Genomic DNA, 27,423 nt, shown 5'->3' on the forward strand with positions numbered 1-27,423 from the left:
ATGCAGGCCCCGCCCCCGCCCGGCCAGGCGCGGGTAGCCGAGCGCCGAAGGGTCCGGGCCGCGGGGGTGAGCGGGGCGAGGGCAGCGGGGGAGCGCGCGGCCCCGCACGCGTGAGGAGCGTGACCGCAGCGGCGGCACCGCCAGACGTGCCGGCATGTTGCACCTGGCACTCGTGTGCGCGCGGGGACACCGTGTGTGACCCGGTGTGTGACAGCGCAGCCACGGGGATGCGGCGGGGCGTGGCACGCGTACCCCCCCCAACCTCACCCCTGCGCTGAAAGACCTGCAGACCCAAAAAGCGGCGGTGGGTTCTGGGGACACCGACAGCGAGTCCCAGCTGGGGCTGCCCTATCGCCCCCATCCCCCAAGGGCTTCTGTGGGAGGACGCGGTGGGCTCGGGAGGTGCCAACAATGAGCCCCGTTCCGGAGATCACCTCTCTCGACTCCATTCAGGATCTCCAATGAGAGGACACGGCACCCAGCACCAGCCCTTTCTATCCCTGTGGGAGCTCAGAGCTGGGGGATGAGAGGGGAAGAACATGCTCTCCGAGGACAGGCAAAGCTGAGACATGGGCACAGCACTCTCACACCTGCCTGGGCCCCTCAGGACATGCCCCATGTCCTTCCTCCAAGAGGCAGTGGCTGCACACGGGCAAGTCGAAGACTGAGAGGAACTGGGAAGAGCCTGACTCACTGCACTGGACAGTAGAAGAGCTGTGGGGACCAGCCCCTCTTGGGGGGGTACAGGAGACCCCCAGAGAAGAGCCCCAGGGAGCAGGCATTCCAGGGCTCTGGGGGGCCATGGGTCTTACCCACCATGGCAGCAGGCAGCCCCCAGACCCTCATGCTCCCAGGGTGGCTGCACCAGAGCCACCCTGGCACGAGGCAGACAAGGACTCGAGGCACCAGTGTGGGGTTGACAAGATCTGTAGTTGAGGGGGGGAGGCGAGCGAAGGACAGAAAGACGGACAGACAGACGTAGGAGCATGCTGCGCCGCGCCGGCGCTCAGGCCAGGTCCTTGAAGGCATCGAGGTTGAAGGCCGTGTCGAGGAGCCGCTGCAGCTCTGTCAGGTGGGTTTTCTTATTGCCAGTGGCAGGGGCAGCTGCTGGCTCCCGCCCTGCATACCTGCCAGGGAGAAGGTGGGCCGTGAAGGAGAAGGGTCTGTACCGACCAGCTCCCTGCCAGCCTCTCAGCCAGCCCCTGCATCCTTACCAGACAGGCTTTGCACGGTTGATGGTGGTGCGAAGGCGGGGTTTGACATAGTCATAGTAACCCTGGTTCTTGTGCTCCTCCTGGCACCACACCAGCTCAGCAGCTGGGTATTTCTGGGCTTCCCGCTGGAGGAGGTCAAAGGGGAACGGGGAGAGCTGCGGGGGACAGAGAGTGGTGTCACAGGAGAAATGGGGCAGCATCTCAGGGGCTGCAGAACCCCCAGCCTGCAGGCACCGTGCTGGCAGGACCCTGCTCACCTGCTCCACCCTGGTGATGGCCACATCGGCCTCCATCTGCCGGGCCTTGCGCTCGCGGGTCAGGTCATAGTACACCTTGCCGGTGCAGAACAGCACCCGCTTCACCTGCTCAGGGTTCTGGGCTGCAGGGCCACTGTCGGGGATGACACGGAGGAAGTGGGTGCCTGCCAAGAAAGAGAAGAGCACCCTGAGCCACAGCACTGTGCCAGCAGCCACTGCACCCACATCCCATGCCAGCCCCTGCCAGGACCCTGAGAGGCAGAGTCAGTTCACCCAGGAACAGGAACAACTCCCACCACAAACCATCACGTGCCACTTGGGACTGTCAAATTCCTTCCCGTGGAGGAAGCACCAGGGAGCCAAGTCTCCCGAGGGTGGCAGGCTCAGCCCTAATGAGGCTCTGGTGTGCCGAGGAAAAGGCCATGGCCTCACTCAGCCAGCCTCCAGTATGGGGTGGCTGCAGCTAGGCAGGCTTTATCCAAGGCCACAGACTCCTGCCCTTCACCCTGCGGAGCAGCATGGAGGCACACAGGCAGCTCTGTGCTTCTTGTACCTGGCAGCATGTCATCAAAGCTGGAGCGGGCTTCGGGGTGGCGCAGCAGCGACTTTGGAGTGAAGATTATCAGCTGGAGTGGAGAAGAAGAGGCAGAGCAAGGTGGTCAGCCCTGCCAGAAACACCTCCCCTGTCTGCCCTCCCCTGCCTATCCTGCCTGAGCAAGGGAGCAGCTGCCAGAGGTTTGCTTCTCACTCAGCTGCAGTGCTCTGCCAGATTGGGCATCCATTCCCGACAGCACCAACCCATCCCAGTCGGGATGTCCCATGGGGAAGAGGCAGAGGGGCTACCAGGGACCTGCCTGTCCCATGGCTGGAGCTGACTGGAACTGGCTGAGGTAGGTTATGTAGCAGTGTCTGTTGGCTCCAACAGCCCTGACCTCCCCGTGGAGTTTGGGAAGGGGACACAGCCCTTGCAGCCCAGCCCTTGCAGCCCACACGAGACAGCAGCTGCACATCAAGTGCCAAGCCAGTCCTGAGCACCATGAGCACCTTGGCCAGGCAGCAGCCAGCTGCCCATGTCCGAGGTGCAGGAAGAAGCTGCCCCCAGCCCAATCCCAGTCCAGGGAAACACCCAGCAGGAACACAGCGCCCTGCCTGGGCACCAAGCTGGGCACGGAGCTGCTGGCACTGACCGGTTTGCGGAAGGGCAGGAGGATCTGGCGCCGCAGGACGTGGAAGAAGTTGGCTGGAGTGGAGCAGTTCACGACGATCCAGTTGCACTCATAGAGCTGACGCACATCAAAGTCATCCAGCTTCTGCCTTGGCCAGCACGGGTGAGGGGATTTCAGGAAACACAAGGTACCTCTTGGCCTTGTCGCTCCAGCAGCAGGCAGAAGAGTAGTCCCCAGCCCTCCCTCCTTATCTCCCTCCCTCCCTTCCCTCACTCTCCAGAGCACAGAGACCCACAGAGATCTAGGAAAGGCTCCAGGGCTGTGTCCTCCACCTTAGTCTGGCCATGGGGGTGGCCAGCAAGCCCCTCTCATTCCACTTTCAGGGCCACCTCTCCCTTGGACTATGCCATGGCCCCAGGTTCCATGGAGGTGCAGCCTAGGCACCAGGTTCAGGCCCTTTCCCCAAACCCTCCAGCCAGCATGAGACCAAGGCATCCCACGCCTCCAGCCATCGGCTCCCACTGTGCTAAGCCCACACAGGTGTTGCTGCCCTCCACCGAGCCCAGTCCAGGGCACAGGAGGGCCAGGCTGAGCACCACACCACCATGGGGGCCACCACTCACAGGGAACACATCGGGATCATCGTTGCACATCTGCAGGAATCGCTCTGGGCGGGCTGAGGAGTGCTCGGGACCCTACGGGGACCAAGAAGGGAGATGGTCATTGCAGGCCAAGGCAAGCATGAGAACTCCAAGTCAGGCACTGCCACATCATGAGCAGTGCCACTGCTGTGCAGGGTTCCACCTCAGGGTGAGCCAGGGGAGTCCTTACCATGCCCTCCATGCCGTGGGGGAGCAGCAGGACAATGCCATTCTGCCTGACCCACTTGGCCTGCCCGGGACAGATGAACTGGTCGATGATGCATTGAGCAGTGTTGTGGAAATCCCCAAACTGGGCTTCCCAAAGCACCAGGGCATTGGGACTGGCCATGGCAAAGCCCAGCTCAAATCCTGAGGAATGGAAGAGCAGTGAGAGGGTTGGGTTACCATTCCAGAGCGGCCTCACCCTGGGCAGTGAGCACAGACCTACTCACTCACCCAAGACACCGTACTCTGACAGGGAGCTGTTGCAGACAGTGTAGGGAGCCTGGTTGGGCCAGAGGTGGTTCATGGGGATACAGGTCCTCTTGTCCACATTCTGATCGTGCAGGACATGGTGGCGATGGCTGGAAAAGGGAAAAGAGTAACTTCATCATCAGCCTTTGGATCCCTCCCAGAAGGGCTGGAATTGCCTTTACAGCCTCCAAAAGCAGGGCTTTACCTAAATGTCCCCCTCTCAACGTCCTGGCCACTCAGGCGGATGTGGATGCCCTCTTTGAGCAGGGAGCCAAATGCCATGTACTCTGCCAGGGCCCAGTCCACGGTCCGGTTCTTCACCATCTCCCCACGGGTCTTCAGAATACGGCTCAGACCTGCCAGGACAGAGCCGGTTCACAGCCAGCACAGGACAGAGCTCCTTAAAGATCATCCAGCACAACCCCTGCCATAGGGATTTCTTGCACTACAAGGGGCACCTTCCAGTACACCAAGTTGCTCCAAGCCCTGTCCAACCAGGCCTTGGAACACTTCCAAGGCAGCCACAACTTCCCTGGGAAACCTGTGCCAGGGCCTCACCACACTCACAGGGAAGAATTCCTTCCCAATATCCCATCTAACACTGCCCTCTGGCAGTGGGAGACCATTCCCCCTTGTCTTGTCACTCCATACCCTGGTGCAAAGTGCCTCTCCATCTCTCTGCAAGCTCCTTTAGGCACTGGAAGGGTCTCTAAGGTCTCCCTGGAGCCTTCTTTCCTCCATGCTAGACATACTCAGCTCTCTCGGAGCTCCTGCACAGGGGCTTCAGCACTGGTATCATTTTCAAGACCTCCTCTGGATCTGCTCTAACAGATTTTTGTTCTAACAGATTTTCCAGGTTTTGTTCTGGGGCCCCCAAAGCTCCAGGCAGGGTCTCAAGAATGCAGCACTCAGGGGGAGGATCCCCACCCCTGACCTGCTGCTCACCCATATTGAAGCAGTCCAGTATGTCCCTTCCTTTCAGGCCACATCCCAGCCCTATCTCACATCTCTCTGGAACAAATGCCCAGTCTTGCACAGCTTTCACAAGCTCCTACCTCCATGGATCGTGAAATCCTCCACTGGCACCGAGCTGGCCACTTGGCCAATGTGTGTCAGGTCCTCTTCATTGAGGCCAGTGGAAGGGCAGGTCATGCTCCGGGGCTGCCCATCCAAAGTGAAGAAACCTGTCAGAGAAGGAGAAACACCATCAAGCATGCCAGATCTGTGGGAAGACCCCAGGACACGGACACCCTCAAGCAAAAGCAGGGACACCAGGAACGGGAAGAGCACCTCTAACCTCCCCTGTGGGGTGGCTTACTAGAAAATCTCTGCCATGGATCTAGAGAGGCCGGGTGCCTTGCTCTGGCCTTCAAATCACCGCTACTGCCTTACCTGGCCAAGGTGAGTCCAGCCAGTGCTTGATGTGCAAGATCTTCTCATCCTTGGATCTGGCATGGGCCTCCTCACAAATCTTATCGTACTTGGCAATTTCCTCCTGAAAGGCAGAAACAAGAGGCAGGAAAACATTAATGGGGGATCTCCAAATGAGGGTGTTGAGCCTGAGGACCTTGGTAAGCTTGCAAGGGTGCTGGAGGGCAGAGGTCGTCCCCACCACAGAAGTCCCAAAGCTGTGCAGTCAGCCTCAGAGAGCACAGCCACAGCCCTGTACCCCAAGGCATAGCTCTGCTACGCTCAGAGCTGTCCAACCCTACTGATGCTGAGAGCAGGGCTGGCGGAACCTCTGCGTCGTGAGCTGCCCAAGCAGCAGAACCAGGACAGGATCTGCCCCAGATACCCGTGGCCACAGCAATCCTGAGCACTGAGACCTGCCTGTGCTGCAGTGGCCCAGAGCTGCATCACCTGTTCCACACTGATCACAGGGTGATCCTTGAACTAGATGTTCCTGCACTTTTCAGAGCTGGCACGGCTCAAAGATGAGCCTTGGCTCTGAACTCCACTGCTGCCAGGTCTGCAGGGCACACCCAACCCCAGCACAGCTCTGCCACCTTTAGGTTACAAGCACAAGAACATGGTTCTTGTAGGCCCACGTGGGCCTTCACACCCAGGTCTGAACCACGTAAGTAGTTTTCCCTGGAGATGCCACCAGCAGTTTTCCCCTTTCAGGCCCCACAGATGGTACCTCATACTCCGGCTGATTTACCACCCCCTGGGAAATCAGCAGCTCTGCATATTTCTGCAACACTGGCTTCTGTTTCCGGATCTGTTTGTACATCAGGGGCTGCGTGAACATAGGTTCATCCATCTCATTGTGCCCGTTGCGCCTGTAACAAACCTGCCAGGAAAGGAAAGATGCCTGCCTGTGACCTACTGCTCCAAAAGCACTTGGGAGCTACCTAGGCCACATGAGGGAGGGTCCCAAACAGCCCAGGAGGGACCCAAGCACACCCCTGGCAGAGTCCCAGCTTCAGGCACTTGTGCCACATTCCTTACCAAATCCACCACCACGTCCTTGTGGAAGGTGCTTCGCCATTCTGCTGCCACGTTGCAGACGTAGACCACGGCCTCGGGGTCATCAGCATTGACGTGGAAGATGGGCGCGTTGACCACGCGCGCCACGTCCGTGGGGTACGGCGAGGAGCGCGCCATCCGCGGGTCGGTTGTGAAGCCAATCTGTAGCAAGTGAGGGCAGACAGGATAGCCACAGTGTTACCAACTGCATTTAGGATACAGCTTTGCTATGAGCTCCTTCTTTGGACACTGGTATCACAGCTGCCTCAGCGTGAGGCAGCTGCTTTGGTGTCCCAGGAAACTTGTCCACACAGCTCCAAGAGCAGCTCAGCTGCTGCAGCTGGGCTGCGGATGCACAAGCTGCCTGTCTGCTGTGTCTCGACACAGTGGCACACCCTGGTACCTGCTGCAGCTGTGGGGACAGGCTGGTCCCAGTGAAACATCTCTGGTTTCCGTGGCAGTAGACAGGATCAGCCCTGTCAGACTCACACACTGAGCATCAGGTTGTATCACCTCTGCAGCAGACTGGGCTCAAAAGCTGCTGCTGTTGAGCAGCTGGGTGAGAAGTAACCCCTGCTGACCCCAGGTTAGGGCTCCTGCCACGAACACTGGCAGGGAAACAGCTGCTGCTGGTTCTAGCTACTCCCTGCACCAGAGCCTGCAACGACAGCTCTGCCAGGGACCCACAGGCACAGGGTATTTGCTCCTCACCTGGTTGTTGACCACAACATGGACAGTGCCGTGGGTGGTGTAGGAGGGAAGGTCGCTCAGGTGAAATGTCTCGTACACAATGCCCTGCCCTGCAAACGCAGCATCTCCATGCAGGAGGATAGACATCACCTGGGAGAGGGGAAGCCATGGTGGTCATCAGGGACAGAGAGCAGGACACCACCAGGAAAGGGCCCAGCTCTCCTCCCCATGAGCTTTCACCTTTATGTCCCAGAAAGGACATAGAGCAGCTCCTCAACACATCCAATGCTTTCCCAGGGCATGGGAGGGGAGTCAGACACCACTGGGCAGAGACTGTGGCCACCAGCTCCCCGCCCCCCAGCAAGGGTAGCACACTTGGAGCACCCTGAGCAGATAGCAAAACAACACCCAGTATGCCCCAGATGGGCAGCAATCCCATTCCCAAATACATACACCCCAAAGCAAAGCCGTTTTCTCACTGGGGGAAGAAGAGAAGAAGCCCTGTTCTCTCACACTTTCAGCCCAGAAGCCCCAGCGGGGGCAGCGGGCCTAGGAGCCCCAGAGCCACTGATGTTATTTTGTCACTATCCCTGGGGCTGGCTAAGGACATCGCCTGCCAGGCAAGGACAGGATCAGTCTATTTATATCCAGCGCCTGGGGTGTAGGAGGGAGGGAAGCACTTTGGATCTCACTCTTCCACTTCTTAGGATTGGAGACAGGTCTGCAATGAATCACACAGCAAACAGCTCCCCACAGCCCCTTCCCACCGGGGTGTGGAGAACTGCCTTCTGTTGCCAGTTCCAGCTTTCCCAGTCCCAGGAATGGTTATCTCTAGTCACACTGAGATCCTGCTGCCAAGCCCTCCAAGGTGTGGTGCTTGCATTGCCTTGGGGTTCCCCTCATGTTCCTGTCTCCCAGTCAGGGGTTGTGCATTTGCTGTGCCCACAGCTCAGCTCAGTTCAGAGATGAAGAAAGCAGCAATGGGAACCTAGGGTGGGCAAGCCCCTCCCAAAGTTATCTCCAAAAACAGAAGGGAAGGATGGGGAGCAAAGTCAGGGTGACGGCAGGGGAAGTGGCACATCAAACAGAAAGCAGACATGTTACTTCACTTTCCCACCAGCCTGTCTCCACCAAAATCCATCCAGCCTAGGCCACGTCACTACAGGCATCTGAGCAGCACTCACCTTCTTCCCCTCGGTGTCCCCACAGTAGAACTGCTCTGCCTTAGTCTTGCCTTGAACAACAGGATCAGCTGCTTCCAAATGAGAAGGATTTGCCACCAAGGAAAGGGTGATGTTCCTGTCAGTGACACGGTTAATCCGCCGGTGGTACATTCCCAGGTGGTACTTCACGTCACCAGAGCCCTGGTGGAGGGGACAAGAGAGTCACCCCAGGGGCATGAGTGGCTTTTGGGGCATGGAAGGAGACAAGAGGAGTGCTGACCCCGAGGCTGGAAGAGGGGGGCATTTTTTGGAGGTACTGCCACAATACAGCAGGCACTCACTGGAGGAGCTGAACTGGCACCCAGGAAAGCCTGTGCCAGGTGCCAAACCACTGCCAACTTCAGACATGCACCCAGCCCATCTAAACACAGCTGAAAGTGTGGGGAATGAAGCAAGTGTGGTGGATTGGGCAAAGACCCTGAATAACAGGTAACGCTTGCCTGAGCTCAACCCACACTGCAGCAGCATGGCCATCCATGGCACCATTCCCAATATGCAGCCAGGTAGCCCATCAGGGCACCTCGAGGCCCCAGGCTGCTGCTTTCTCACCTTGAAATCCCACTGAAGGTCATGGCAGGATCAAACCAGCCCGGCCCAGCTTCCCAAAAGCCAAATCATCCCAGCTTATGATGCAGAAGCTTTGGAGCATGAGTTTATTGCAGTGACAGAGCTGCTTTTGGAGCTGCTTTAGAACCCCAGATGGGGACCAGGGGCACAAATAAACTTCTGCTCCTGGCCACCTCTCAACAACCACCCCAAGGCTGCTTCATGCTCTGGAGAGCTGCCAAGAGCCAAGCTTGTGCTGGAGACAATGGCACATGTCACCCCCAGGACAGGCAAGGACAGACCAGCACTGGCAGCTCTACAAAGGCTCCCATCATCCAGGTGTGCTTGTAACGTGGAAATCCGTGCAACACCGGTGCCACTGAGTGACACCAGACGCAGTGGCACAATCCAGCCACAGCCCCTGGGGAGTGCTCAGGGGCAGGCGGCAGCAGCCTGCTGCAGGCAGGAAAGAAGCTCACCTCATCAGCAGCTTCCAGCTTGGAGTCGAACTGGCAGAAGATCTGCTCCAGCTCTTTCCTGATCACGTTGGCAAGAACATTCAGGCGTCCCCTGCAAAAGCAAGGCCACTGCTGACAGCCATTGAGTGCTGATGGTGATCTACAACCCCCACTGCCACAGGCCACACCTCCTGTGATGGCTGTGGGGTCACCCAGATACAGGGACAAACCAGGAGGAGTCTAAGGATCCCTCAGCACAGGGATGGTTTGGCCAACACCACATCCTACATACTTGCTGAGATGCCCCAGAGTGGGTAGGTGCTGGAATTCCAGCATGATTCCAGCTCTGACCTCAAGCCACCACCCCTCTCCAAATGAATTTACTAAGCTGGAAAGATCCCGATGAGCAGAGAGCAGCCAAGGCCTGACCTCTCCAGCTGAGGTTCATCACCAACCAAGATCCATTTGGTGAGGGTAGAAACCAGTGTGCCCTCCAGTACCAAACCCCAGCAGCATCCCCCCCACCTTCTACCCGCACCAGGCAGCAGCATGGCTAGAGGCAAGGTTACCTGTGGGGCATTCCCATGATCACATAATCCACTCCCTTCTCACTTGACTTATCAATAATGGTCTTTAAGGCTGGGATCAGCACTTCACATCCCTCCAGACCAAAACGCTTCTCTGAAGACCATTTCCGATGGAGGAACTCCTCAAACCTAGGAGGCAAAGGGAGGGAGGGATCACTGAGGGCAGAAACCAGGGAAGGGACACGGACTGCACCAAGGGAGCCACAGCACTGGCTGATGCTCAAGCTGGTACCATGCAGTGCACAACAGTCACTTCAGTGTCTTCCCACAGAGTTCAGCTGGCCATTTCCCCCCATTCCAACACCATGCTGCACTTAATCCTTATTTTTAGACCTTTTCTTTCAGGATCATCCACATTTTCAGGCTGTTTGCCAGCACCTGAGCCTGCCAGACTGGCAGCTCAGTGGCGTCAACCTGCTCATGAAGGCAAAAGATGATGTCAAGATGTGACTCAGCTGGTGACTGCATCACTCTGGCTGGGAGCAAACCTCCTGGGGAAGACATGGAGAAGGTGAAGCCCCCCCAGGGTACCTGGTGGAGCGGACCAGCCTGGCCAGCAGTGTGCGCTTCTCTTCATTGGTGAACTGCATGATGCCTGGGGTCTCAAACTTCTGCCGGATCCACTGGCACTGCTCCAGGTCATTGATGAACATGAACTCCACGCCAATGTGCTGGCAGTATGCCATCTGCTCCAACAGGGAGGGAAAGGAGGGGCCATCAGGCAACAGCCAGGGCTTCAGCACCTCAAACCCCCAAAGGACTAGCACTTGCAGCCCCAGTGGATCACAGGGCCAGGGGCTCTTCATTTCCCCCTTCACCCTTTCAGCCAAAGAGCCCTTCTGTGCCAGCAGAGACATCGACCCTCACACCTGGCAGCTGGAGGGGGTCCTGGGGGAAGCCAGCTGCCAGCCCTGCAACAGCCCCACTTTAGGAGCCTTGTGTGAGTTGTATTCCCAGGAAAAGGGATGTGGCAGGACATGTTCCAGGATGCTGCAGGCCAGCACATGACCCAGCATCAAGCTGTTTAATTCCTCTTCCTGGAGGGGCCCACAATCAGTCCCTTAAATCCTTTACATCCACCTCAGAGGAGAGATTTTCCCTCTCCATGGCATCACCTGTGAGCAGTCCAAAATCCCACATCACAGGGCAGGGGAGAATCAGAAGAAGCTCCCCCCACAATGAGGAGCCCATTCCTGCAGATGGGCTAAGATGTTGGCAGAGTTTTGCTTCTTCCAAGGTCAACTAGTCTCAGCAGAGACCATCTGAGCAGCCTGCATCGTGCCTGAGAGCTGCTTGAGATCAGTCCAAGCACAGGAGGGAATGAAATTTGGCAGAAAAGGGGAACTGGCTGTATGAGCTGGAAGTCCCAGCCCCAGAGGTCTCAAACCTGCACCAAGACCCTCTGAAGGACACCCATGCAGGACAGCAACACTGCTGCAGTGCCTGAAGAGGGGATCACTTCTGTGCTCTGCAAGCACCAGCTGCTGCTTCAAACTGGAAAGCATAGCTGGAGAGGTTTCAAAAAAGGCAATATCCAGCTGCCTGGGGCTTGCTCCACCTTGGGCAAACCAAGTGCGTTGCTGCAATGCAGCAGAAAGCTGGAGACAATCAGAGCTGAGCAGGTTACTCGAGGTGACTCTTGTGAGTGGGGTGAGTGCTGAGAAGCAGTTCCCAAACTGAAAAATCTTAAAATGTGCAGGCTGACCCAGGACTTTCCAAAGACAACTGCTCTGCCCCTGCCCCTGGCTGCACACAGACCCGGTGAGACTCCTGCCCTTCTCACCTCCAGCCGACGGATGATTTCCCGGAGTGGAAGAGCCGATTCATTTCCACCGATGAAAGTGGTTGTGGGCAAGTGGAAAACTTTGTCGAGGTCAGATTCATCCAGACCATAAAAGCCTGCAGGATTTGTCATGGGTGGGAGAAGCAAGAGAAAGAAGGAAGGAAGAGGGACGTGGATACCGTCACACAGGGACCAGGTAGGTTTGGGAGAAGTGGGGAAGGGACAAAAAAAAGCAGTATAAAAAAATAATAAACATGAAGGAGGTTTATATGGATAAAAACCAAGCCATAATTAAACAAAAAGACATTAAGCACCAAACAATGAGTTATTACAGAAGGGACTGCAGGAAATGAACCACAAAGCAATGTATATGCATGGAAATGGGCAATTAAAATCCAGGGTGAGCTGGGGAGTTTGGAGCCCCAAGAACACAAAAAGCATGCAACAAATTATAACAAAGGGGAGAGAAAAGAAACAGGAATTGAGGAGTCACCGAGCACACCAGAGGTGTCGGCACGTGGCAGGAATTAAAAAGGGAGAGTCAATGCAGAGAAAGAAACAGTTAAAACAGACACAACCAAACAGACAAAACCCCAAGGAGGGAGAGAGAGAGAAGCAAGAAAGAGAAAAGGCAACAGAGCTCTGATGGACTCTCCTGAATAGCTCAGCCCAGGAGCAGGGTGGCCAGCAGCCACTCAGGGGTTCGGCTGCCCAGGTACCCTTTCACCCCAATCAACAGCTTTTTAATTAGAGCTTTTGCCCAGCTCTGCTCAGCAAACCTCCACCCTTTGGTGCTGGCAGATGACGATTTGGAGGCAGCTCCTACTCATGGTACGGGGCTGTGGGGAGCTGAGCTGGGCCTGGAGAGGGACCGAGCAGGCCTCAAGAACTGGAGGTTGGGATTTAGGGCTGCAGGCGAGTCCCACTGTACCCCAAAGCCATCAGAGGTGCCTCTCTACCCACTGAAGCTCATGGTTGTCTCTGGAGAAACTGAGGCACAGAGGAGGAGGAGGGACAGTGCTGACCTTGCTAAACCAATGCAGAAAGGCAGAAGTAGGTCCAGGAACTGGAGAGTCCCATGACCTTTCTGAAGCAGGAGCGTGGATGAAGGAGTCAGTCTACAGCCTTTTTTCAGGCTCCTGCTCATCCCTCCTGCACTCCCAACCAGGCCTGGACCCCAGATTTTAGAGAGGGAGCTTTTAGAGGACCTGTTCCTTTAGAGAGGGGATGGGGAACACCATCTAAGCATGGCAGAGCAGTGTAACCCACCTTCCTCGGGGGAATGGGAGGCAAAACCTGGCCCCTCCTGAGCTGGCCCCTTCCTTGAACTTCATGTTAAAAGTTTATCCCTTGCTGTCTGATCAGGAATGGACAGTGAGCTGTAGACAGCCAATCCCTGGAAGTGTTCAATGCCAGGCTTGGAGCAACCTGGTCTAGGGGACTAGGCAGTATGAAAGGCCCCTTCCAGCCTAAGCCAGTCTGTGATCCCATGATGACAGGGCTGGTCATGACTCATTCCTGTGCAGCCTTGAGGGGCAAGTCCAGAAATGTGGAACACATTCCGGGCTGCCACTGCTGTTCATCCCCTCTGCTCCTGGGACACTGGAGTCCCAGGAGAGGGAATGAAGCCAGGCCCCAGCAGCTCTGCTCCAGAGCTATGCCTAGGAACACTGAACCAGACAAGAGTTGAGAGTTTGGCCCCATGTCTCTGGAGTTTCTCTTTGGTTCCCATTCAAACAGAAATCCCAGAGAGAGGCAGCAGGGAGCATCCCACACAAACTGCCTGTTGAAGGGTTCCAGGGAATCCTCAGTAATTTGCTGAAGCTTGCAGACGTGCAGCACAGGGCTTTGGCTTGTTCTGCTGTGATGCTTTGAAGACACTCTGGCACACTTTGGGGAGTATCAGACTTTACAAGGAGTTTTAGGACATCTAAGCATCTTTGCTTCTTCTTTGCTGCAGCCTGACAGCTCTGACAACGCTCAGTATTTATAGACAGCAACACCATCAGATGGAGGAAGACAAGGGATGAGCTGCCAAATTTTCCCTGTGACAAAACCAGCAGAAGACAGCTTGGATTTTTAGGAGTCTTGAACCAACGAGGGAGATTGAGGCCTTGTAAAATTATTATTCATAACAAAATGTACTCTAGCAAGCCAGGCATGCAAACACAGTATATAAAGGGCCAGCAAGGCTCAAACTGAGGATTTATACTAGACAAAGTGCCACTAACCACACACCTACATCCAAACTTTGAGTAGAAATTAAAAATAAAACATGCCACAAAATTAAGGAGTGGTGGGAGATGGGAGGGGTCCACTTTACCAGCTCAGTTCATGCCCAGAATAACCTATTCAAAGAGAGTCCTGCACTCCAGAGGGTTAATGGCTCATTAATTGCATACCTCCTACTGTTAACACTCTCAGCCGCTCCTTGAACACTGCGAGGTCTGGGGAGGGCAGGGAGGGGGAATGCAGAAAGGGAGAAGACAGAGAGATGCAGTCAAAGTTAGTAAAAAAATCTGGAACTGTGAAAACTAGTCATGGAAAGCACAAGTCAAAAAAATACAGTATTTAAAATACAGGCAAAACCCATCAGAGGCAAAAGGGCAGGGATGGAGGATGACTATACATTAGGCAGAAAAGGAATCTTGGTGGGAAGTCTGATGAGAGGAGGGAGGAGCAGGAGGGGAAGGGGGCATCAGACACTGGGGAGTAGTTGAGCTGCATGGTTTGAGATCTCCTCTTGCACCTTGATGGAAGAGAGGGTGGCCTGGCATCTTCATTTGCCACGACGGAAAGCATCCTGCCAAGCTGCATTGCAGGGAGTGGGACCCTCTGCAGAAGCTGGGAGCTGCCTCCCACCAACACCTGCTCCAGAGGGTTTACTCTGCTCGTGCTACTGGGAGGATCTCAAGGTCAACCCACGGAGTTAAGGATGCTGCCTTTGCACAGAGGAGGAGGAGGACTGGGGTGTTGACAAGCAGGCAGTTCATAAGGAAGACAGCGAAGACGGCAGCACAGCAGGCATGCACAGCCGCCTCTCTGGAGCATGCTTGGTGCAGGCAGGAGTGCCAGCACGCTGCAACAGTGGGCAAACATGCAGCACCAGAGCTGCCTGCCCAGCTAGGTTAGGTGATCCAAGGGCCTCAATCTCACCTAGGTTACAAAAAGGCCTTGGAAACACTTGTCATTTGGGTCAGCAGGGAAAATCAGACACTTCCCCAAAATGGGGAAAAGGAAGGTGGGAGCACCTCAAGCCCAGGTCCCTGCAGGGGCTCGCCTGGCTCTTCCTGAGCTGGAGGAGGATTTCCATCAATTCCCCTTGGCATGAGGCAGAGGCAGCTGCCTTCCACGGGGAGAAGACAGACAGACACTTAGACACACACAGCCTTCCATACACCACCCGGATTTCAGTGTGCTTCTTTCTTTCTATTTTCAGGATCATACTGAGTTCCTGTAGTCATCCTGTCCTTGTTTTACACACTTACCATGCCAGACCAGCTGCAGTGGAAGACCGGGATGAGATTACTGGGTTTTTTTTTTAATAGAAAAGACAAGAGAAAGGGGAATTGGGTGGCTCCAGCCCCACCACTGCTCAGACTGAGTAGCCCTGCGCAGGTTTTCTCCCTCTGACATTTTCCTCAAAGATCACACTGCTTAGTCCAGAGAGCTTCCAAACCAGAGCCAAACCAGTTGCTAAACAAAAGGCAGTTGAGAAGAAGGATCAATTTCTGAGATTAACCATGCAACTCATTTGAATCACAGCACTGCCACTTAAACTGTTGGCAACCGTGATCACACCACAAAAGCTGACCTTTAAAGGACTTTGCTGTTCAGAAAGAAGAAACAAGATTGTTTCCAATTTTCAAAACCAAACCACTCCTGTTATTAACCACCCTGTCAAGTGCTACACATTCCTTCAAAGCAAAAAGACAGCAGGATCTGCTTAGAAATTGGCTTTTTCTGCCACAAGCAGGCAACACCCAACCTTAGGCCCAGCTGGAGTTCTGTCTGCTGCACCACCACAGCTCTTTCCCCACTTCCTGAACACTACTTGCAGGCTAAGTTTATTCAGTTACAGGTAGGATTGACTAGAAGAGGTTTTCCAAGATAAGAATATCAAGGGAAAATCTACTCAGTATAAATAATACTTATAGCAAGTTAAACAAAGTCTTTTGCTAAGACATAGCCACCTGAGTATGGGGTTCTACCATGAGACACAACCCCAGCATGAGCTGGCAGCTGCCACCATTATATCTTGTTCCCAGGACTCATTATTTCTTATGAATTCATGGATTCCTGGGAAGCAAATCAACACCGCTACCCACTGTTCCTTTGTGGCTTTCATTTTAATATGAAAGCCACAAAGGAACAGAGACTAAGCTTAAGGGCTTGCTCATACACAAGAGATCCCATGCTGAGGTTCCTTCCAGCCAATGCCTATGGACTATCTACACCTGAATGCTTGACACCACAGCGAGCCACACTGGGACAGACTGCTTGGCTTGTGGCAACTCACCCTGGAGAAGCAGGAAAAACGGAGCCTGGACTGCTTCCCTCAAATGTTGTTACAGCTGTACACTGTAACAACTGAGTTACACAGCCATGGTGAGTGGCTTTAAGTTCACCTAAAAAGTCTATCTGCTTTCCTCACAATGCTAACTATGAGCACATGTGTCTTCTCCCCCAGCTGGGTTCACAGCAATCATCCCCCACCTCTTGCCATCAAAATGGCAAGAGGCACAGGACACGCTCCCAGCTGGAACTGGATGGCTCCTGAGGCTCATCCAAGGGTTGATCTTCCAGAGAAGCATGTCAGAGTCCAGACTATGGGATGAAGTAGCTTCCTCATCATCCAGGGAACTGGTCCAACCAAAACCTACTCCCTTCCCTACTGCTCCTGGTACATGTAATCCTGTCCGAAGGTCCAGCGGGTCCAGGGCTGGTGTCCCTGTGCTGGCAGATGAATAAGGAATCAAGGAGGTTTACATGCACCGTGCATTCTGATTGGCTGTGTCCATTGGCAGGGTTAGTAATCATCACTGCTGCTCTACTCTACGTTAGGAGCATGAGCATGCCTTTGGAGCACTTGGAGTGCCAGGGAACCACCCTGGGAAGCACCAGTGAGGTGACAGAGTTCAGCAACCTCATCCTGGCTAGGAGAATGGTAGCAAACTACAGAAATCAGCTCTAAAGCACATGGAGAGGTGCTGGGTTTAAGCACTTTCAGATCAGGATTTCAAGTCCTGGGAACCACACACACTTCTGTACAACACTCATGCAGCTCTCACTCAAACGCATTGGAATTGTCACCTCTCTACTTGGACAGGAATGCATCCCAAAGCTTCCTTGTTATGATCACCAGTAGGGACTCATAGCTCCGTCTTGGACGAAGGATTAATTAGTTAAAGGATTTACAGATGCTGGGGCAAGCTGGAAGTTCAGGAGGGCAGCCTCAGCCCTGATGAGATGAACCCAGAATATTCACCCCCAGCTCTGAGGGTCCCCAAGGACAGCAAGAGGAGCTGAGTGAACAGACCTCCAGCTCTCACCAACAAAAAACCTCTCTGCTTTGCATTTCTAGAAGATACAATTGCTTCCAGCCCTTCTGGGTTTTTGCTTCTGGGTGAGCAAGATCAGTGATAACACTGATTGGTACTGGTTGAAGAAACATGAGCTGAGTGCTGAAGTGACAGCCGGAGGGTGGCAGGACTGCGCTGCTGCTGCTACCGGCACCCACAATTTTAGAGTGATCATTACTAAGGAAACTTCAGACCCCTGGCCTGTGAAGCAGTCTACCTACAAAGCTGTGAAAGAGAGGGGAGCTCAAGCAATGCAGCACCAACTGCTCTCAAAGCCCTCACCCAGTTTGTCTGTGGATGTGATAATATCGGCTGGAAGGGAGGAGTCCAGATCTGCATCCAAGATGCCCAGTGGATCGAGTTGTGCTACATGATGCCCTCGAATCTATGAAATGCATCAGGAATGGAAAGGAGAACAGGAAGCAAGAGGGAGAGAAAAAAAAAGAGGGGAGGGGTAAAAAAGTTAAATTACATTAGAATTAATTTGCAGAGTAATTCTCACCGACGTTTGGAGAAACAGTTACTGGCGCATCATCAAAATTTACACAACTAATGCCGAGAGGATCAAGCTTTGCAATGTGGTGACCCCTGACCTGGAAGCAACAACACAGATTAGTCATTAAAACAAGTTAACTGAAGAGACATTCCTTTCCTCGGAAGTTCTGTCAGCAACAGGGGGAAGCAGGATGGGTGCTCCACGCCACTGCTAAGCATGGCAGGAGCCCATGGCACTGGGGCAGCATTCCAGACAGCAGCAAACCACCCAGTGTGGAGACGACCTCCCCCTCCCTGCCACCCTGTTTGGATGACAATAGCTTTCATCTTCCTATTGTCCAGTAAAGCATCAGCTGAGCTTCTGCCCCAAGAGATCAGCTGCTCCTATGAGGCAGCCCAGCTCCTATCCTGCGTGCTCTCCATGCAAACGTGCATCATTCGCACTAACTCCAGCCCACCTCAGCCCCTGCAAGCCCCTCCGCAAAGGACGTGACCCTCCTCGGCACAAAGTCCCCTTACCTGATACGCCCTGATGAGAGATTGCACTGCAAGATGGTCCTCCACCAGTTTATCCACGTTAGGCTGTGCCTGAATCAGGGACTGGGCTTGGGACAGGGTGGAGAGGCTGGTCAGCGGAGGGGGGCTTTGGTAAGCAGTGCCTGGAGCAGCTCCAGCATTGGCGTTGCGAAAAAAGATGTCCCATGACTAGGAAAAAGGAAAGAAGAGAGATGACCAGGGTCTTCACTTGCAGTCCAAACACCTCATCCAGTCAAGGTTACAGAGGTCTCCACTTTACTGCCAAAGCAGGGGACAGAACTGCCTCCTCCCCTGTACCTCATCTCCATGCAGCTGCTGCTGAAAGCACCCACTTGCCTTGAACAAAAGAGCAATAAAGCTCTCCCACTATTCCAGCTGCATCACTATCCCACTTCTCATCCATCTGGATTGTTTCTTTAGGCATGAGGCCAACACCAGAGCCACCCCTCCCTTGGCAGTGGCACCAGGACAGGACAGAGTGACACCCCATCCCTTGGCTCTGCTCTTGGAACCACTGCTCTGAGCAACAAGCCCCAGCCTGGACTCCCAGCCCATTTCCTTCTCCTCAGGGGAGGCCACTGCTCTCTAAATACCCCAATATTTTCTGAAAAATATTTCTGCCCTGTAATCAAATACACCTCTTCCTCTTTCCATGATCTGAATGGCCAGAGACCTAAATCCCAGCATAAGCTGTCTTGTTCAGCCCTCAACCAGCAATGTTTTTATTTTTCTATCTCTTCTTCAATTTTCCCCCATCCTTTTGGTGACACCAATGACAGCACTACAGAGGTACTCCCATACCAGCTCTCCCATGCCCAGAACAAGGCAGCTGCCTCCTCTGTTCCTGTTCCCTTTGCAGATGGGCATTTCTAGGTGTTAAGAAAACAAATCAAAACACTGGGAAAAAAGCCCTGGACAGACTTGGTGTACTGTCATACTTTTCCAGCGCTGTCTGAAAAGTCTGGAAATATCCCAGGCCAAACTCAAGTTAACCAGTCTCCTTGTAGAAGCACCAACAGATTTGGGGAAGGAGAGAGCCTGGCCAAACAAAGTCCAATGCACATCCTCCCATCAGGTGTGTGCCTCATCTCATATGCCACCAAATGATGGCAAAGGATGAGGGCACAGCAGAACAGCAGCTGTGTGCCGGCAGCACAGACCCAGGAAGCTACTACAGCAAACAAATCCTGTGGGATTTGCATGCTGGCTTCAGCCCAAGGGTCTCTCCACCGACTGGGAGCTTGGCATCCTGCACCTTGGAGAGCACCAAATACAACCTTGGCAATCAGATGCACGAAGCCCAGCCATCCCCAGAGAGTTTAAATCAAGCAGAAAAGTGCCCTCAAAGCAGGGGTTGTTTGGGGCAGAAAACAGTTTTTGTCCCCTGGAAGCAGGGTGGAAAGGACTGAAAATCTGCCCTTTGCTGGAGTCACCCCAGCTCTGCTGCTCCCCCGAGAGCTCCTCCAGTTGCAGCACCCATCACATGCCCAGGAAGGTATTTCCAGTCCCAATTTACCCAAACACTCCATTGTCCCATCACATGACTGCACAAGGTGAATAAATTTAGAAACAGGTCATGCTAAAGGATCATAAATAAGATCTGGAACATTTTGACACTGTTACTGATAAACAATAACTCCCCCAAGGGGAAAAAAGGGAAGACAGAAAACACCCAACCCTGTTCTGACTGCTAAAGGAAATCTCAGTGGGAAAAGAGGAAGAGTTGCTATTTGTTCCTTCCACAGGCTCACAGAGCTCCTGGGTGCCCCCAAAGCCATCAGCTCCTGCAAACAGAGGGACAAGCACCCAGGGATGGGCTCTGTGCCCTTGGGATGGAGAGGAACCTGGCTGGAGACTTTGCTCCACAGTTTAAGGTTGGTTCATGTACTGGCAAATAAAGACAGGCAAGAGAAAAGGAGCACCTGACAACCTGAGAGGGGGGTGATGGGAACAGGGACGGAGCCAGGGGTGTTGCCTTTATAACCTTCTCCCTTCTGCCATTCATTTCTCTTGGAGTTGCAATTAGCTTCTGTTTTGGAAGAAACAGTTCACTTTAAACTCTGCAAACAAGGTGTGGCACTTTCACTGAGTGCTTTATTGCTCCACAGAATGATGTCTGGATGGCACAGGGCAGGCTAGGGCCGTGATAAGGGCCATAAAGACATCAGCTTTCAACCTGCTGATGTGATTGTGAATTCAAGAGAATCCAAGGGCTATCCCGTGGGTTTCTGAGGAGCACAGAGGTGCCTCTGGAGCTCCCATCTCCCATGGGAGAGGCTGCCCCATCAGAGTTATCCTGCTTTATCATGGGAAGGAGAACTTTGAACATAATCCAGCACTTGCCAAAGGTAACAGCAGCAATAAACTCATGGAGTTATTGTTCTTTGACTTTTCTGTGCCCGTGGCAGCTCTGTGAGTGCTCCACTCACTTTTATACCCTCTGTAGAGGCATACAGGATATAAGATACATAGATATACATTTTGGGTACAAGAGAGCCAGATTCAGGGCATTTTTAGACAGTCCCACAGCTGCAACACAAAGCATTAGCCCGGGATGGCTTTCCCAGTGCTCCTCCATGCACTGGCAAAGTGGGATTGGTGAACCAGCTGCCTGCCACACACCAGGACAGTTCAGGCTTTAGAGGGATCTTGAGCTCAGTTCTGTGAGTGGAGCTCAGGGTAGGCTCCTTTATTGAGAACAATCCCAAACCAGCTCACCAAGCCAAACCAGCACCTTCTACCAAATGCAGTTTCTGAAGAAGGGTGTGGGCTCATACTGTCATGTCCCAGTTTCTCAGCTTGGAGGTCAGGCATGCAGAGCGAGGGAAGAGGGGTGACATTTCCCATCCAATGCAGGCACTAAGGGACACACTGCTTCCACCTCCGGCTCAGGCTCCAGAAGCATCAACCCTGCTTGGCATGGTCTGCAGGTCTGGAAGCACCTCCTGCTCCAGCAGGGAGAAGATGATGAACATCAGAAATTAGGGGGGCAGGAGGAGGAGGAGTAGCCTCAACCAAATTTAAGGGAAATTTACTCTTTGCTGAGAGCAGGCAGCCAAGTAGCAAGCAATGGGTTCATGCTATGCACATTGCTGTGTTCTTTATCAACCCAGACAAGCACCTTCAGTTTTCTGAGGGTGATGGGGTCATCAAACCTCTTTCTATTTAAAATCCCAAACATTGGCAAGGTAAAGGGTCTGTGTTAAGGGCTGTTTCATGTACAGATCCATGGGGAGAGCTGTGTCCCTGTCACCCAGTTCAACCCAAACTCCAGGGCTGCTGCTTAGGGAGGCTGAACCTACCTGAGATGTATGCAGGTAGCACTCACCTGCAGCCACAGCTGTTTGGCCACCTTCCCTGAAGCACCCATGATGTTGCTTAGGGGATGGGGAGACAGTGTGGGCTGTACCAAGCACCCAAGCTGGTCAAATGGAGGCAGGAGGATGGTGTCCCCACTTTTAAGGGGATGCACTCCCAGGAGCAAGCAGCACTGACTGACCCTGGGGCAGCCCACTGGCACCCATCCATCAGGCCTTCACCTCCTCTTTCTCCCACTCTTCTCTAATTTTTATTATTTTACTGTTATTATTATCCAACTCTGCTCATCAGGCTTGAAAACTGGAGCTCAGCTAAAGGATTCCATGCAGAAAATGCCCTAAAATAACCTACTTTTTATCTTCCCTATTTTAAGCAAGAACTAAAGCTTGTTCTGCAGTTTAAACCCCTGGTATGCACATGGAGGAAATGAATTCAGTGTGCTCAGCTGGGACCATTGCACCCGCAGGAAGCCTCAGAGGTTTTTGGTGACAACAGCAAAGACATTCCAGCTCTTCCCAGCTGAACGTGTCCTTCCTCCCTGGTGGGACACAGCACAGCAAGGAGCAGCTGGTCTCTGTGCTACACAGGGATAGAAAAACCTCAGCCAGGCCCTGTGACAGCCTGACTCCTTCCAAGAGCTCCAGCCTAGGATCTGACCCTCCATCTGGCAGGACAGAGGGCAATGCTTATCAAGGACAGGAGTGGCACTTCCCTCCCCTGGGCAGGGCACAGAGGCTGATGGCCTGCAAGCCAACATGACCAGAGACAGCTGCAAGCCCAGCCTGAGCACAGCAGCTCAGCATCAGGGGACCCATGAAGAAGTGCAGAGAGGACAGAGGAGTACAGAGAGGAGCTGGGAAGGAATCTTGGTAAAAAGGTCACTGGAACAAGGTGGAGTCCACACAAGAGACAAGGCCAGAATGGGGCCAAGTCTGTAGATCAGCAATCTGGCTTTACACACACAAGCTCAAAGCCTAGCTTATCTATGTCTGCCCCAACACAGAATGCCACCCATGCCTGAGACAAAAAGGAAACCAGTCACAATGTGGAGAATATCCTCCTTGTCCCTTTTCCCCATCCTCCACTCCAGAATCAATCCTCTTGATGAGCCACCAGAGATGGAAAAAATACAGCAAGTGGAGGATTCCCAGGAGCCATTCCTTGTATCCGCTTGTGATCCAGGATGCTGCCCACGTCCCAAGCCCACGGCGTTTCCTCTTGAACAGAAAAAGCTCCTCTTGCCTCTTGCTCCAGGAATCACTGCTGTTTCTTTTGGGCAAAGTGAAGCAGAAGGACCATCCACAAACATCCAGGCCCTACTGACGAATTCACTCCTCCTCAAGAGGTGGCACTTACCTGCACCCACTGTTCAGACACACAGAGAAGTGAAGGTGATGTCCTGGCAAGGTTGATCCTTACCTTATGTACACTTTTGGGATTTTCCAGCCAAGCATAATACATTTCCTCCACATAGTTTGAACTAGTCCCACTCAGAAATGGCTCGGCAGCCACGGGTGCACTGTAGCACCTGAGCTGTTGGAACGTCCTGGGTGCTGCCGGTCTGTGTTGGGAAATTGTCTTTACAGTCTGTGAGGCCGTCAACGGCCTCAGTTTTGCTGCACAAGTCCTTAAGTTAAGCATTTTTGTCCTGTTGCCTTACACACGTTCCTGTTGAGGGAGAACAGAAAAGTGGGTTATTAATTACTGCAGGAGAGCACTGAACAGAGACCACCCCCTCCCCGAGCACGGAGAACTGAGCTTAGGATCAGTTTTTAATTTGGATTAATCCATCCACCCTGTCCCACAGCCAGATCCCTGATGGCTCGGAAATGCAGTTTTTGCTCAGTACACTTGGCATGGCCAGGTCTGCCTCTCCTATCCCTGGCAGCATGGCATCATCACCTCCCCTGTCACAACAGTGCAATGCAAATCTGCTTGGTGGGTACCCAACCCTTGTCTCGAATGAGCCACTGCACACCAAAGCCACCCACATCTCTTGATTTCAGCTTCTTCCATCACTCTCCTTCCCAGGGTGGTCTGGGCTTCCATTTCTATAACCACTCTGCTTGGCCAAGGTTTTCTGCTTAGTTTGCTATGATGTGCACCAGAGTAAAGCTGGTAAGAAACTGTCTACAGGGAAAATTGCTTGCAAAGTAGGGGTACAGTAGTACAAAGCACTTGAGAACTGGGCTCCAAGAAAGACTGCTGCTCCTCAAAAGCCCAGACCCAAGAATAGAAAGGTGAAAGACCCAGAGAGGGGCTCTCCCCTGCTCAGAGAACCCAGAAAAGTAACCCTGAGCTGGTGTGGGACCTCTGAGAGGTCCCACCTTGCAGTTTTCCACATGGGCATGTACTGGGAGGCCTGGGATCAGCCAGGGGGTTTTACACACATCCAACCAACCACAGCAGCCCAAGGAAAGAGCTGGAAATCATCTGAAGGAAGTGCAGGCACTTGGAGCAACTCTTCTTGGAGCTGCCCTTTCCACCCAGCTCCTCCTGCAAGAGGCAGGACCCAAGGCTAGAGGTGACCCAGCTGGCTGGTTTCCATATCACAGACCAGTCCAACGAGCAGCAGCCCAATGGCAAAGCAGTTACCACGGTTCACCAGATTAAAATGAAATTTCACAAGGGACTAGAGAAAACAACACACCATCACACCTAGCAGTTTGCTAGCCAGCCTTCCAGCTGAATCTAGTCCAGAAACTGATCTCTCCCCTGTAGTGACCAACAACAGGACCAGAGGGCTGCTTCAGGGGAGGTTTAGGTCAGATATTAGAAAAAGGCTCTTCACTCAAAGGATGTTTGGACACTGGAACAGCCCCCCAGGGGAGTGGTCAAAGCCTGAGAGTTCAAGAAGCTTTTAGGCTGTGCTCTCAGGCACAGGGTGTGACTCTTGGGATGGTCCTGTGCAGGGCCAGCAGTTGGACTTGGTGATCCTTGTGGGTCCCTTCCAACTGAGCATATTCAGTGATTCTGTAGTTCTGGCTGCCCAGCATGGCAGGGGCTACACTCCCCATTGCAAACTATAAGGTTTTGGTTCAAAGAGTCACTTGTCATTTCCACCCTGCCCACAATAACACCTGGCAAGAAAGGCCAGCAGGTGCAGGACCACAAGTGCCACAGCACTGGGGATTCTCCCAATTCACCCTCATCAGATCTACACAGCAAAACACACACTGTTATTTTTCTGAAAGGCTAAGAAAGTCAGGGATGTTCAGCTAGAGAAAAGAAGGCTCCAGGGAGTCCTTAGAGACCCTCACAGTCCCTAAAGGGGCTCCAAGAGAGCTGAGGAGGGACAAGAGCCTGGAATGACGGGACAAGGGGGAATGCCTTCCCACTGCCAGAGAGCAGGGTTAGATGGGATATTGGGAGGAAATTATTCCCTGTGAGGGTGGTGAGACCCTGGTACAGGTTGCCCTGGATTCCTGGAAGTGTCCAAGACCAGAGTGGATGGGGTTTGGAACAACCTGGGGTAGTGTAAGGTGTCCCTGCTTATTGGGGGGTGGAACTGGATGATCTTTAAGATCCTTTCCCACTCAAAGCATTCCATGATATTTCAGAGAGCAAACTGAATCTGGTGCCAAAGCACAGGCATGCATATGGCAGGGAAAAAGCTTTAGGCAGAAGTAGCATCATCATCATCATCTCCAGTTTCATATCCAGTTTTGGTGCTGTCACTCAGCAGCATCCCGTGACCTCTCTGGAAAACAGTGAGGTTAATGCCAGAGTTTGACGCAAAGTGAGCAGAACTAGCTGCTCTTTGAAGATCTCTTGCAGGAAAGGTTAGCTAGGAGCCTGGACAGAGACAGGCAAGCTTGGAGCTGGGATGATTGCAAGTTGGATCAAAGTAGAGAACCAGAAGCAAGGACATAGGAAACGAAGTCTGAGATAAGGGATATCAGGGTCACACAGGAATGCAAAGGTCACACTGGGAGTGACGCCTGAGGAGCGTGCAGAGGGGCAGCCAGCCACAGCCCAAACCTCACCAAAAGGTCATACCTCAGGAATGCCCACAACAGATGACGGCTGGAGCGCGCCAATAAGCAGATTAAAGTGCTAAATGTGACCCACCCGCAGCCGGGATGGGGACGGCGGCCCAGACGGCAGGTGCTTGGTAAGGACTGCGACTTAGCAATACTTTCTAGGCTAAAAACAGCACAAATTCCACCTTCCAGGAAGCAGCGGGGCCAGCGCCACCGGCTGTAGGCACAGTTGATCCAGCACCGGGCCCGCGGCAGGCGAGGGCCTCAGAGCGGGCGGGGGCCGGGGCAGACCCTCCGTGTCCGCTGCAAGGCCGACCGCGGCCCAGCAGAGCCCTCCAGAGATGTCGGGAGGCGCCGGGGGCTCGGGCGGTACTCCCGGAGCCGGCGGACGGACCGGAGCGGCCTCGCGAAGGGCCCGGGGGGGCGTGAGGCGCCCTGAGGCGCGCGGGAAGAGGTAGCGGGACCCCCCCCCCCCCCGCCCCGCCCCCGACAGAGCGCCAGGCCCGCCGCCGCCCGGGCTCCGCGTCCCTCGTTGTCTATAGGTCCGAAGAGAACAGCCGAGCCCTCCCATTGGCCGCAGGGCTGCCCGTCTCGCCGCAGTCCCGCCCCCCCCTCGCTCCCCTCCTCCCAGGCGCCCGGGCGGCGCCAAGGACACCGGGGCGCGACCGCGGGCTACCGGCCCGGCGCGGCCCCCGGCGCGACCCCCGCCCCGCTGCGTCCCCGGCTGCGTCCCCGGCCCCGGCCCCGGCCCTCCCGCCCGGCTAGGTCCGGCCCCACCGTCCAGCCCAGCCGCGGAACTCACCGGCGTGTCCGTACGCCCCGCTCGTGGTCCCGGCTCTGACAGCGGCCCCGACCGCCGCTCCCGCCCCGCCTCGCCCCGCCTCTCCCGTGCGTCACCACGTCGCGTCACCGCGCCCCTTCTGCCGCTCCGATCCCGGCCCAATGCGTCTGCGCCGGCCGGCGTGCAGCGGTGGGGCGAGGCCGGGGCGGGGCCCGAGGGTCGGTGTACGGCCTGGGGACCCCCGCCGTGGCCGGGAGCTCTCACCACAGCCGGGACACCTTGTATGGCCCGGGGGCCGCTGAACGGGCTGGGGACCCCCGGCATGGCCGGGGAACTCTCACCACAGCCGGGACACCTTGTATGGCCCGGGGACACCCACCGTTGTTCATGGCTCTCAGCCTTCATCGTGGCTTGGTGACTCTCACCATGGCTTCAGGACCCCAACCGTGCCCTGGGGGCCTCTGCCATGCCTAGGGACGGCCACTGTGTCGTGGAGAACCCCTTGCTCTGGGGCACCTCAGGCTTTTGGGGATATCCAGCCACGTGGGTGCTCTGGGAACTCTGCTTTTCTGGCAATTTCCTGGCAGTGAGTCATGGTGGTCCCAGTCTCGGGCACGGGAGTGTGCAGGGCTGGATGGCACTTTCAGGAAGTGAAATGGGTGCCAGGAAAACACCCCAAAAGCCCGAGTCCACGCAAGCCTGGCCACACACATCCGTGGCCCTCCCAGCATGGTGCAATCTCCGGCACACCAATGGACGTGAGGATGAGGAGGGCCCCTGAAGGCCACGTCTCTGAAGGCCATGTCCCCAGGGTGGTATGAGTAGGCACAAGAAACTGAGCAGACAGCAGAGTCCTGCACCCAACTGGTGTTGGGGCAGTGCAGACAAGAGGGGTGGCAGAGGAGGCACAGCTGGCTGTGGCAGCAGAGGTCTGGGCAGTACGGGAGGAAGCTGTGGCGAAATGGTGGAGAGGCAGCGCTTGCATCACTGGCCACGTCCAGGACATCCACAGTCCTAGCCCTGACGGTGTCGTCACAGCTGGGCTGGGGCTGGTGCTGGGACTGGGGTCGGAACTGGCTCTGAGTGACTCCAGCTTCCTGCTGGGTCAACCAAATGGCAGATTGGTACATGGTCACAGGCCCCACCCATCAATGCCAAACTCCCCTCTGCTCTCTGCCCCACACACCAGCCCTGGAGCATCCTTTTGCTCTGCCCCACA

The 27,423-nt window shown here is 54.6% G+C and overlaps 1 protein-coding gene across 3 annotated transcripts; it reads right to left on the minus strand.

Moving 5' to 3' along the window:
* Window positions 1-911: 911 nt before the first annotated feature.
* Window positions 912-26,331, minus strand: OGDH (oxoglutarate dehydrogenase). Of its 3 annotated transcripts, none has more exons than XM_066567218.1 (24): window positions 26,226-26,331; window positions 22,860-23,108; window positions 18,105-18,290; window positions 17,373-17,475; window positions 13,911-13,955; window positions 11,509-11,624; window positions 10,257-10,411; window positions 9,708-9,854; window positions 9,160-9,250; window positions 8,096-8,275; window positions 6,933-7,061; window positions 6,204-6,383; window positions 5,893-6,045; window positions 5,145-5,247; window positions 4,808-4,936; window positions 3,958-4,108; window positions 3,735-3,862; window positions 3,469-3,647; window positions 3,261-3,332; window positions 2,659-2,781; window positions 2,025-2,097; window positions 1,472-1,635; window positions 1,215-1,369; window positions 912-1,127 (listed from the first exon to the last, which is right to left on the minus strand). In XM_066567218.1, the coding sequence occupies exons 2-24, from the start codon at window positions 23,079-23,081 to the stop codon at window positions 1,007-1,009; spliced, it is 3,105 nt and encodes a 1,034-aa protein (XP_066423315.1). In that variant the 5' UTR covers window positions 23,082-23,108; window positions 26,226-26,331; the 3' UTR covers window positions 912-1,006. The 3 variants fall into 3 exon arrangements, with proteins under 3 accessions (XP_066423315.1, XP_066423316.1, XP_066423317.1); XM_066567219.1 differs by lacking the exon at window positions 17,373-17,475 and adding an exon at window positions 17,593-17,683; XM_066567220.1 differs by lacking the exon at window positions 13,911-13,955.
* Window positions 26,332-27,423: the final 1,092 nt, after the last annotated feature.

The sequence above is a fragment of the Molothrus aeneus genome, chromosome 29, assembly GCF_037042795.1.
Source record: "Molothrus aeneus isolate 106 chromosome 29, BPBGC_Maene_1.0, whole genome shotgun sequence".
Taxonomy (NCBI): domain Eukaryota; kingdom Metazoa; phylum Chordata; class Aves; order Passeriformes; family Icteridae; genus Molothrus; species Molothrus aeneus.